Source organism: Porites lutea, chromosome 3 (assembly GCF_958299795.1).
Source record: "Porites lutea chromosome 3, jaPorLute2.1, whole genome shotgun sequence".
NCBI lineage: Eukaryota > Metazoa > Cnidaria > Anthozoa > Scleractinia > Poritidae > Porites > Porites lutea.
The window spans coordinates 21147524-21159025 of record NC_133203.1 but is presented as its reverse complement, the minus strand read 5'-3'; the positions used below and the strand labels follow the sequence as shown (position 1 = coordinate 21159025).

The 11502-nt window shown below is 37.2% G+C and overlaps 2 protein-coding genes and 1 long non-coding RNA gene across 3 annotated transcripts; 1 reads left to right on the top strand and 2 right to left on the bottom strand.

Moving 5' to 3' along the window:
• Positions 1-435: 435 nt before the first annotated feature.
• Positions 436-1518, bottom strand: LOC140931899 (uncharacterized). The gene has a single exon (XM_073381600.1). It carries the CDS (start codon positions 1366-1368, stop codon positions 436-438), a length of 933 nt encoding a protein of 310 aa, XP_073237701.1. The 5' UTR covers positions 1369-1518.
• Positions 1519-1729: 211 nt separating this feature from the next.
• On the top strand, positions 1730-9299 carry LOC140931898 (uncharacterized). The gene is made up of 6 exons (XM_073381599.1): positions 1730-1784; positions 2722-2778; positions 7362-7560; positions 7607-7895; positions 8382-8494; positions 8817-9299. The coding sequence occupies exons 1-6, from the start codon at positions 1730-1732 to the stop codon at positions 8863-8865; spliced, it is 762 nt and encodes a 253-aa protein (XP_073237700.1). The 3' UTR covers positions 8866-9299.
• Positions 9300-10230: 931 nt separating this feature from the next.
• Positions 10231-11138, bottom strand: LOC140929498 (uncharacterized). Its single transcript, XR_012164734.1, has 2 exons — positions 10876-11138; positions 10231-10749 (listed from the first exon to the last, which is right to left on the bottom strand). It is a non-coding gene; the product is annotated as an uncharacterized lncRNA (long non-coding RNA).
• Between the last annotated feature and the right edge of the window lie 364 nt (positions 11139-11502).

Below are 11502 nucleotides of genomic sequence, written 5' to 3'. Positions count from 1 at the left end.
TGCAATGCAGGATGGAGGTAATATTAGAGAGGTTTTAGAAGAATATATATCTTCTTTGTAACTCGAAAGTTAGTACAACGACTACATGTGACTTGTTACATCGGTTACCATTTTTGCCGTGACATTCCAGAAGGAAATTCTCTCGCACTTGATTTCATATGAACAACTTAAGTAACTTTCGTCAGTATCCCGCTTACAAAAGATATCTTTAATAGTATAATAGGATATAATGCACATATAAAAGATTTCTCAGTCCAGTTTGTCCTTTTCAAACTTATTACATCTTTTTCTACACCTTACCGGAACGCAAACCATAACACAACACTTGAATATTATAATGTGTATCAAACTGCATTTGAACTACTTATCATTAAATGCTTTGAGAAAATCTCCCATAATTTGGTTCATACAATCCATTTGTCGCATTTGCATCTCTTATATTTTCTCCTTGCTGGATGCAACGCGTTCTCCTTGGGATTTAATCTCATCAAAATCCCGCCTGAAGTGCTCCTCCCCGTGGCCATCTTCAGCATCGTTCAGTTTGCGTTTCCTTTTGTCCTGGCCTTTCTTTCTTTCCAAGCGTGATTTCTGTGGGGCAGCAGTTTCCTTTGGATCAAGCGCTTCTTCCCTGCTGGACTCAGCAAATAGGTTTAAGGGGTTGTTGCTATCTGCTGAAGATATGGCTGATGAAGTATCCCCTGCTTCTTGCACGTGTTTCAGGGTCACAGCATCGCGGCAACCCAGAATGGCATCAATTTCATCATAGAAAATAGACTTTCGTAATTTACCACCGGTCTGATTTCTGTTCCATTCTTTTTTTTCTTTATAGGCATCAATTAAGTATTTAATTTTTTGTAAACACTTGTCCACTGTCTTGTTTGTTTTGAACTTGCTATTGATGGCCTCAGCAATCTCACGCCAAGCATTTCTTGAATCTTTGCTGTTGATCATATCCTGCTTGTCTGCCCATAACTGTATTAAGTAGCGCTGTTGATCGTTTGTCCACTTGTCATATTTCTTGGCTGTGGACAGGCTGGGCTGACTGGGGGACTGACTATCAAGTTGATCGGCTTCTCCAAGTGAACTGGGCGACGGAGAGCTGGTTGAGCAGGCGGGATTGAATGGATATAAAGAACCGAACGTTGGCTGGCTACAATTGACTTCTTGGTGTCCAAGGGAAGTCCTTGGGTCTGGATTCATTGCTCTAAATGGCATATAAAAGGCACGGGAGCTTGCATATGGCCACGTGGGATCCATCTTCTTACAAGGTTGCCGCCAAGTCCAAGGCAAATTGATTTTAGGGCCCGTTTCATTTACTTTTTGCGTTTTGATTGACATCTTAAAAGCTTTTTTGATGTTTTGTGACATTTTGGAGAGGTCCAGAGCTTGGCAATTTCAAGTGGCGGTATCTTTGAACATTTGATGCATTCCGCTCATTTTTGAAAATGTCGGACAAATCGGTCGCGCGGGCAAAACCTATATGATGACAGATTTTTTTGTTAAACAAACAACTTTTTACACTAGTGCGACCCGGCCCTAACAAAGGATCACAAGTTCTTCAAGTGAATACCTTTGGGTGAATAGAGTCCACCTACACGTTTAGGGATGGTTTGAGTTTTCTTATAAAGAGCATCTCCTTAATTAGGCAATCAAATTTGTTAGAACCTTTAGTGAGCACGTGAAATTGTTCTGAAAGAAAAGGTGATACGTCCGAGTTATGTTAGCTAAGATGACGACGATTTCTGTTTGTGTCCATCAACACGTTCGTGGAGGTGGCCGCGAGTGTAACTAACATATCCTGCATCGCACAGGTTACATTGAAATTGATAAACTAAACATTGTTGGTTAACAATGGCTGGCTTGACTTCTCGAAATTTAAGATCTTCGTTGAGTTTTCTGCTGATGAACACGGGCTGAATAGTGGTTTTGATTTTTAAGCTGAGGTCTGTGAGACGTTTTTTCACTATATTAGCGGAGACCTGATCTTAAAATGGTATGACAACTCGGATGGGGGCTGGAGTCGTGTCGGTCAATGGAATTTGCTGCTGGTCTGCTACCTTGGAATCTACGAATTGTTTGACAGCCAGATTGAATAGGTGCCTCAGGTACTCGAAGCTCCTATTCAATCTTGGCCGTAAGAAGCTGTAACTTCTAAACTATATCCAAGTAGATTATTTCTTTGTTTGGTATGTTTGTAGTTTTGTAGAAAGATAAGCGATATAGCCCATTTTTTAACCTATTCTTGAATACACTTGATCCGGAGTCGGGTCAGGGTACGGGGGTGCATGTTGAGTTCACGGGGGCGGGAGGTGAAAGATGATATGGGTGGGGTGGGTGGGTGAGAGATCAAAAGAATATTCCGTTCATTACCTTATACAGTAAAACCTGTGTTATTTAAGTGAACCAACACCCGCAGAAGGGTTCTTGAAAGTACAGGTTTAGTGTCAGAGGAAGACCAAGAAAAATAAAACTATGACAGTCAGCTCCTCACTGCCCCATGAAAGATGTCCTTCATGGTTATCAAAAATTATTTAACGTTTACTTTTGTGAAGTGTAATAACTTAAGGTTATCAAATGTTGAAGATGTATAGAAATTGAGCGATCGCTACCCATGCTATCAGTAAAATTTATGTAACAAATGCACAATGTCAGGGGCCACTGCCCCTTAATTTTCTGGAGGTAAACAATTGAAACACCCGAACTTTTATTTTATATTTCTAGGGCATTGGTTTATGGAGGAAGGTCTTCGTCTTGATGCCTCAAATTATGGTGCACAAGGTAACACTTAATGTCGTACATACAATGTTGATTCTGTTCTGCAAAGTCCATACTCTCCAGGTCTAGACACTGTAAACAGCTCCTCACTAGAGATAGATCTACAGGGTGAATCACAAGGTCCACACTCTCCACTTCTAGACACCAATTTTGAAAGAAACTCATCATTAGAAATAAATCTTCTAAATCAGACCCATTCAGAGGAACCACTGACTAATTTAACTGGAAGATACCTTTAAAAAAATCAAGGAAGAAAACAGGCTCACCCAAACCACAACACAAAGAGTTGCACAGGCTTCATCAGATTTGTTTAGTGCTACATTTAGAAGACTTAAAAGAAAAATAGAGCAAACCCTAGAAAATGCTGATATCAAGGAAGTGCCTGGTCCTGAAGCTGTATTTGACGAATTCATCTTTCCCTATGGAGACCTCCAGACGAAGTGGATGACAGGTGAATTTCAACGAGACAAAATGAGCTAGGTGTAATTAGCAGACTTATTATTTTAAGTTTTATTAATATTGATATGAGATTTTAAGATTCGAGGACAAGAACAAGTACGAGATAGTTGTCATCATTCTACTATGGGTTTTAGAAAGGTTGTTGTGGCAAGTTAGCAAATAATGTTAGAAGTTTCGTCAGTATTCTTGGGTTTGGGAGAGGGCTTAACCTCCTATTATAACCTCCTAAAATAACAGTGCTAACTTTTCTGGTGAATCAAAAGTACGATAAAGCTTTTCAGGGTGCCGATTGTTTTAGAATATGCGAAAAAAACCTTTAGTAAAATCTCGTACTCATACTCGTTCTCGTCCTGGAATCTAAAGCTCTCTTAAATGCTGAGCCAAATTCTATTCAGAAACAGTCGGGAAGGATTCAGTGACATATATTGTAGTATAATTCTGTAATTGATCTACTGTACAACTATGAACTGAGGTGGTTCAAGAACTATCTTACAAGTCGATGTCAATCTGTTGTCTATGGCAGCGCACAGTCTGCACCTCAGCAAATAAAATCTGGCGTCCCGCAAGGGTCCATACTTGGTCCGATTTTGTTTTCGTTTTTACTTCAGTGACTTGCCCAACTGTTTACTTCAGTCAAAGATCCTACTTTATCCGGACGATGCCGTCCTTTTCTACGCTGACTCCAATATCGGAAACATAAGTACCGTTTTGAATAAAGATCTAAAACAGTTGCAGTCCTGGACCCGTCTTAATAAGCTGTGCATTCATCCTGTGAAGACCGAATGTGTTCTTTTCGGCACTCAACAACGAATCGCTTTGGCTACCCTTTCAGATGGGCCATTTAGCTTATTCCTTGGGGATAAGCGGATAAATCAAGCACAACATTACAAATACCTTGGTTTGCTAATAGATGCAAATCTCAATTTCAAACAACACGTGGATAAGCTAATGGTTAAGATTTCCAAGAGAATCGGTGTCCTCGGAAGAATTAGAAACAATCTAACTGTCGATGCAGCCAATAAAGTTTATCAGTCTTGTTCTGCCGGTTATCAATTATTGCGATGTTGCTTGGAGCAGCATTGGGAAAGTAGAACGTGATAAGTTAGATCGAGCACAAAGAAGGGCAGCTAGGATTGTTTTGAAGATTAAAGATTCAGACGCCGAGAAGAATTTAAAGTGGCTTCCCTTGTCTATGAGGCGTGATATGCACAGTATTAATTTGACTTTTAAATGCTTGAAGGGATCCCCTCCAATGTTTTTTTGAAGATTATTTTAAGGTTTTCAGAACAGTCCAAAACACGAGGGAAAGTGGGCACAACTTGCTGCTCCCCAAACTCAGAACTGAGACGGCACAGAAGTCTTTTTATTTTAATGGATCTAAACTTTTTAATAATATTGCAAGTGAAATGAAGGATTCTAAGTCAGTTGTGATTTTTAAAACTCGTATTTTGGAATTATATAGATCAAAAGTTTTTTAGTTACTTGTTTAGTTTTTGTATTAGTTTAGCTTTTAAATGCATTTTAATTGCTGTTTTTTAGCTTTTTTAAACAATTTTTTAATCTTGTTGTATTTTTAACTTTTAGTGTATTTTTAGTTACTGTGATTTAGGCTAGTTTTATATAGATATATATATATATTTTTATTTTATTTATTTATTTATTTATTTATTTATTTTTTCCAGGGCCCTCATTGATAGCAGCATTTTTATGCTGAAGAGATAACCCTGGCTAGATAACATATTATTATTATTATTATTATTATTATTATTATTATTATTATTATTATTATTATTATTATTATTATTATTATTATTATTATTATTGAAGGAGAGTGCTGCATGGTATTTTCTTCGCCGGAATCCTTACTAGGAAATGGTAGGTGGCAAAGCGTGTTGTCTTCTGACGTTTACAAGAAGAATTTAATTGGCGTCATTGTGGATGAAGCACATTGTGTTAGCCAATGGTAAGCAATATTTTTTGGTGTTTTAATTTGATACCCGAACACCTTTAGCTCTATCATTTATAATAACCATAAGCGACAGAAAAAATAACTGTAGCAACGATAGAACAACAGTGAGCTTATCTGAGAACAAAGTGCTTCACAATCTTCAACAAAAACATACGTGCAAAGAAAGAGGGCACTATCATTTTTGCTTGTTTTTTGCTTGTTTTTTACTTTTACAGGGGAACTTCCAAGAGTAAAGAGGCAATGGCCTTTAGAAGATGGTTCTACAAATTAAGCGAGTTATGTTCTTTGGGTACCAAATTCCGCTCATGGCTGTAACTGCCACAGCAACAAGACAGACAAAGGAAACAATAACTTCTGTCCTTCGATTTGAAAATTTTGTTGAAGTATCTGAAAGCCCAAACAAGGCAAATATTTGTTACAGTGTCCAGACCATGGATAAGCGTAATCTACGTATTCACCAGTTCCAGTGAATATTGAATGAACTAGTAGATATTGAATGAACTGAAAAAGTAAAAGGCGGAACAGAAAGAACAATTATATATTGTCAAACCATTGAGCAGTGTTCAACATTGTTTTCCCTCTTTCTGCGCAAGAAATGGGTGACTCAATATTTGCCAATGACTGCAAAGATCCTAGAAAACGTGTAGTTGAAATGCTGCACGCCCTTCAAAATCAATCAAAGAGGTTGTTTTATTAGAAATGGGACAGGAAACTGGCTGCATTCGAGTACTCATCTGCACAAAGAAACATCATGTAAATAAGTTATGAAGTTTATTTCCTCCTGTACGAAAATGAGTGATTCATTGTTAGTAAGGTAGCTGATTTTTTTTTAGATTATTTGTGTTTGTTTGTTTTATATTTTGATTGTAATATGAATGCTTTTGCAATATTGTACAATGATGCGGTCATGCAAATAGAACAATTTATTACTATTACTATATTACCATCCTGCCAGCCTTATGGGTGAATGTGAGGCATAGGCTAATGAGTTGCTGATTTTGACATAGTCATTTCTGTTTGCCAATTATTTATGTCTCCCACGAATTTCTTATATTTTCGATTAGTACTTTTTCTTCCTTTATGATCATCCTGTCACTGCTTGCATCACTTTAACCAGTGAGTTCAAGACAAGCAAAAGATATCCCTAAATTCATCTTTTCACTACGTAAATGTATGCCGTGTTAGGTGAATATTGTTTGCTTTAAGGTGGTACCGGAGGCTAATGTGGACCTTTTTACCTCAAGTTTGTGAATACAAAATTGGATGAAGGATTTGTCGGACTGTCTTAAAATTTTACGGTGTGATAAATCATTATGCATAAAAAAGAAAAAAAATATTTTTATCTTGGTAAGTTTCGTGGAATTCGTGGAATGTGAAGAATTTTAGGGTGTGGTCTACGTTACTATTTTGGAGCTAACCTACGATACACTCTAACCAAATGTATATTTTTTACAGTGGAGTGGCAAATTTATAGATATGAAGATAACAAAGTTTTTCAGTGCAGTGCGCCACAATATGATTTATTTTGACAATTTTATGCCTAAACTTGAAAAAAAAATGATACCTTCATCCCAAACTTCCTCACAGGCACAATTTGTGGCGGACCAAAGCGCACTGTGCTGTAAATTTTCCTCATAGTATGTAGTTTTGGTTTGCCAAGTTTCTTATCTACAGAATAAATCTTGGTGGAGATATTGCTTTTTCAGTAGCACGACTTGTCGTTGCAGTACCGATTTTTAAGCGAAAATATCGAATATCTTTGGAAGAATTCATCAGGAAAGCGAAAGTCGAGTTCACTCGCTTCGGTCGCCATCTTGTGTAAGTCAATAATACTTGGATACAGCGGTAAAACGCAAAAGAAGCTTCATATAAAGTCTAACAAAGCCTTCCTTGTTATGCAAGAACGGAGTCTGTAAACATTGTCACCTTTACATAACAATGGCACCTATTATGTGGTGTCGGATACACGTTGGCGCTCACGCTGAGCTGCATGTCACAGACAATGGAGAAACAACACGAAAGTAGAGGTCTAGGAGAAGGTTCCGGGATTTCTTTCGATCTAGATAAGTTACGTTCGCTTGGCTAGGAAGTAAAAAGAAGAGAAAGTGCATCGTCTAGTAGCCAATTGTGAAAGTGCACTTAAAATACAAATCGCCAGATGGGAAAACTTTCAAGTCGGCGAAAGATGTAGAAAAGCACCTACGAGATTCTAGACAATTTAGTCAGGTAACTGTCAGTGTTCCAGAAACTGATGAAGAACCAGGAACAAGGAAGAACAAAGAACCAAGAAAAGCTGATGAAGACCCAGATTTTCAGCCTCCCGCTGCTAAGTCGGCAAAGACAGCCTGCGGTAAAGGGTAAGTGTGTTCATACATGATTATAAAGTTTTATTGTTCGAATAAGCTTCTATGAAATAGAATGTTCTGGAAGGGCTGCTGATGCAGAAAAAGTTATTGATCCTGGGTTGGGAAAGGGCCATTCAAACCTCCCAGAAGCAACATTTAGTGTCCTTACTAAGTTCAGGGCTAAGGATGTAAATCTGCATCAAAAGCACTATGCAGCATCAACAAATTTGGGCCTAATACAGGCAAATATGACATGGTGCTATGAGAAGAAGGGCCCAGAATACCACTGGATTGAAGATCTATCTTCCACACTGGGCCTACCACTCCTTGATGGTATCCAAGAAATGGTATGCTTTTTTTTCTTTTCACATTTACAGTAAAAAATCTCTGTCGGTTTCAATCCATTGATGAGTACCGGTATATTTCCTCAATCAGGGACAGACTGAAACTTGATTTATCCCAAATTGTTGATGCTTGTTGATTTTTCTCTTGGTTTTTATTATTTTCCTTTTTTTTTTCAACTGGTCAGGAAAGCAGGCTCTTACTTCATGTAGAAGACACAGATGATATAAGACAATATAACAAAAAACATGAAACAATACCTACTTACACTTTGAAAGCCCTGAAGACTCCTAAAGCCTTTGTTATGACATATGTGTCTTCTACACCGAGTAGGAGCCGGAAAGCAACTGGTTTCGTCCATTTTATCGAGTGAACCCTTATGATCCTACACGTAAATATACCTTTTCTCTAATACAATCATGAAACACTACTACCTGCTAGCCAAAAGATGACCTTCAATTTAATGTTACTTATTGGGAATATGTTTTCAGTGTAAGAATGACAATGAAGATCGCATGAAACGTTTAGAGAGAAAAAGGACTGAAGAGGGAAAGAAGAAACGGGTTCAATCAAAAATTAACAGGACTGAAGAGCAAACACTAAGGTAAAGACATTTGCAAAAAAAATATATTAAAATTAGGCATGGCTTCATGTATCAGAAAATTTAAATTATTATTGATTGAACCCTTAAGGTTCGTATAGTACATGCTTCGTTATTCCAATCTTTATCTTGCCAAATAAACCTTGAAATAATATTATTTACAAAATATTGATATACCCCCTGACACTTCAGTGTAAGATTGGTTTAACTGCTGAGTAGGTGACCTTTTTGGTGAAAGGATCAAATTGTCTTATCTGAGTAGAGATTTGTGAACAGCTTGTACCCAATAGCTTTTGACCAACTATTTGTGGATGTTATTTTTTAGAAAAAAATATATCAAGAACTGCCAAATAAGACACATATGGGGAGGATGAAGACGAGGAAGAGGGGTACAATGAAGATGATGCCTTGATGATAACAGAAAGAGCGATCGCTAATGGGAGCGCGAGACGTTCTCCTGTGTTAGCACCAGTTCCTGCACCTGAAGGAGCTAATGTGGAAGTTGGAGGAAAGTCGTGTAATTGGTATGGCAGCAAGACACATCTTCGAAAGAGCCATAAAGACTGTCCTTACAATAAGAGAGCATAGTTCCTATCGACAGAGAGAGTTTGTGTACATTATATTGTTCTAATGCCTTCTGAGTCCATAAAAGCTGTTTGAATAAAAATTAGTTTATATCTATTGCATACTCAGAAACAATAGGTCGTTTTCTTAATAACAGTTTTTCAATAGTATTCCGAGTATTCAATGCTCAAGTTCATGGTTCCAATTTCTGGACTATGCCATGCAGGTTTTTTTTTTCTTTTTTTTTCCAGAGTTATCTTTAGAATAAGGTTGGCTTTATATTTTCATGATGTCATTTGGTAATCACATCCTCTACAATATCAAAACTTCTCTTTAAAAATAGTAGTGTCAGGATAAATTATGTTCTCCATACGTTTCCTTTCATTCAAGTGAGGAGAATTTGCCTAAAAGGCCCTTTCATCCTTGATAGAAAAGTTGTTGTTCTGTGATCTAAGGAACAAATTAACTGAGATATGAGGTACTTACCATTTACACAAACCACTCGGTTGGAAATCTTGTGTGTAAACATTTAACTATAACATCTGACATGGTGGAATAAATTTCCACTAGTCTGCAAAGTATATTCAAATAAGCGGAACCGTGGAAATAGACTAAAATGATTGCTTTGCCTCAAATCACATTCGATGTTTGTCGAAACTTCCCAAACAGAATGCTGCAAACCATTTGATTTCCTAAGAAGAATTTTTGGTTTTCCCAAATAAATGGTGGTACCTATGGTCTTAGATGCCACTCTTTTAGGTGAAAAAGTCAAGGAGGTTTCCCTTTTATATGGACAGGAAAGTATTTAAAGTTTGTGGAAATAAGATGAAATAAAGGACTCAACCTTCCACTTTACACATTTTCTTTTCTATCTTTAATATATATATATATATATATATATTTTCCTGGGGCCGGTTCCTGAAAGGTGGAATAACTCTTTTCCAGGGATAAGTATGCCTTATTCCAATCATAACTTTATCCCAGGATAACGTTTTGACTTGAATAAGACAGTTTTATCCCTGGAATAGAGTTATTCCACCTTTCAGGAACCGGCCCCAGATAATCATAATTATTATTATAATAGTGTGTCATGATCTACACATTATTTCTGTCCTGCTGTACTTAGAGGGTTTTGTGTATTTTGTAGAAAAAGGAAAGGAATGAAGTGAGATACATTTTTTTTAACAAAAACATAATTTAATATTTCATTCTCTGGAATTTACATCTCGCTGTTTTCTGTACAGATTCTGTTTTCTTTTTCACTTCCAAAACTTTTCACTTACAACATATGGAAAGTGTCAGTACCAATATGGATTTTGCCAAAAAGGCTTTTTATTAAAACAAACTTTCTGATTAGTTTCTTCTTATTATGACTATTATTATTTTTATTAGTATGTTCTGGATTGACGAAAAAGCAAGAATATCTTCAAAAATTATCTTGGAAGTGAAAAAGTGTTGCTTACAAATATTGATTTATAATTATTACCAGTCATATGTTGATAATTTGTTGGAGATAACTGCAGAAAAATATATGTTGGTTTGTACCAAAGACGTGTTCAGAAGATTAATTTCATCTTTTACTTCACACAAAAGAAAATTAATGTTCATAAACAAGAGAACTCTTCAGTAAATTACTTTGGTTTGGCTCCTGGCCATTTTGCCTCGTGTAGGTCTCTCAACGTGACATGATACACCTGGTTAGAAAAAAAAGAACGTCGTTTCTATTAATTTCAATCACAGAAAAGTGCTCATCTTTTCACACACAAACGTTCAAAAGACTTGTAACCGTACTAGAATATAAACAAAGGACAGTAACTTACCGCTGATCCTTGGGGATCTGGGTAGTCCCCGAGCTCCCCACCTATGGCTTCTCTCACTGCAGCTTTCAGGCTTGGAGGGTAAACATAGGTGGGAAGCGACTTCCCTCTGAATTGGTTCTTTCCCACGCTATTTCCAAACTGTCGGGAAAGAAGGAAGAAAGTTAAGCAATATAGACTGAAAAGACGATTTCAGACGCTGTTTGAAAACGAATGGATTCAAGAGAGTGACTGGAAATGATCATTATGTTTTCCACGAGACTACGTGCCAGTTGCTGACCATTCATTACCCACATGAAGACCACTGCCTACAGTGTATTTACTGCTATGCGCCCATAAGATATCTTCAGTTTGCAAAATTTCACAGATGAGGTAAGCTTATAGATTCTTGTCGACCACGTGTTTCGGCTTGCCCGGCAGAGAATGTTGGCCAAGCCAGGCGGTGTTCCTTCAAATCTAAAGGAAAAGAAGCAGCGACCATTTATTTATAATTAAAAATAAAACGGTGTGATTTGCAATTTGAAAATAATAATGTCACAAAACTTTCGTTTACCTGCTCTGGCAAAAAACTACGTTGAGCCTCTCGACTGCGTCCATCGTCCTGTAATCTTTAATCTTGCGCGCGAAAGA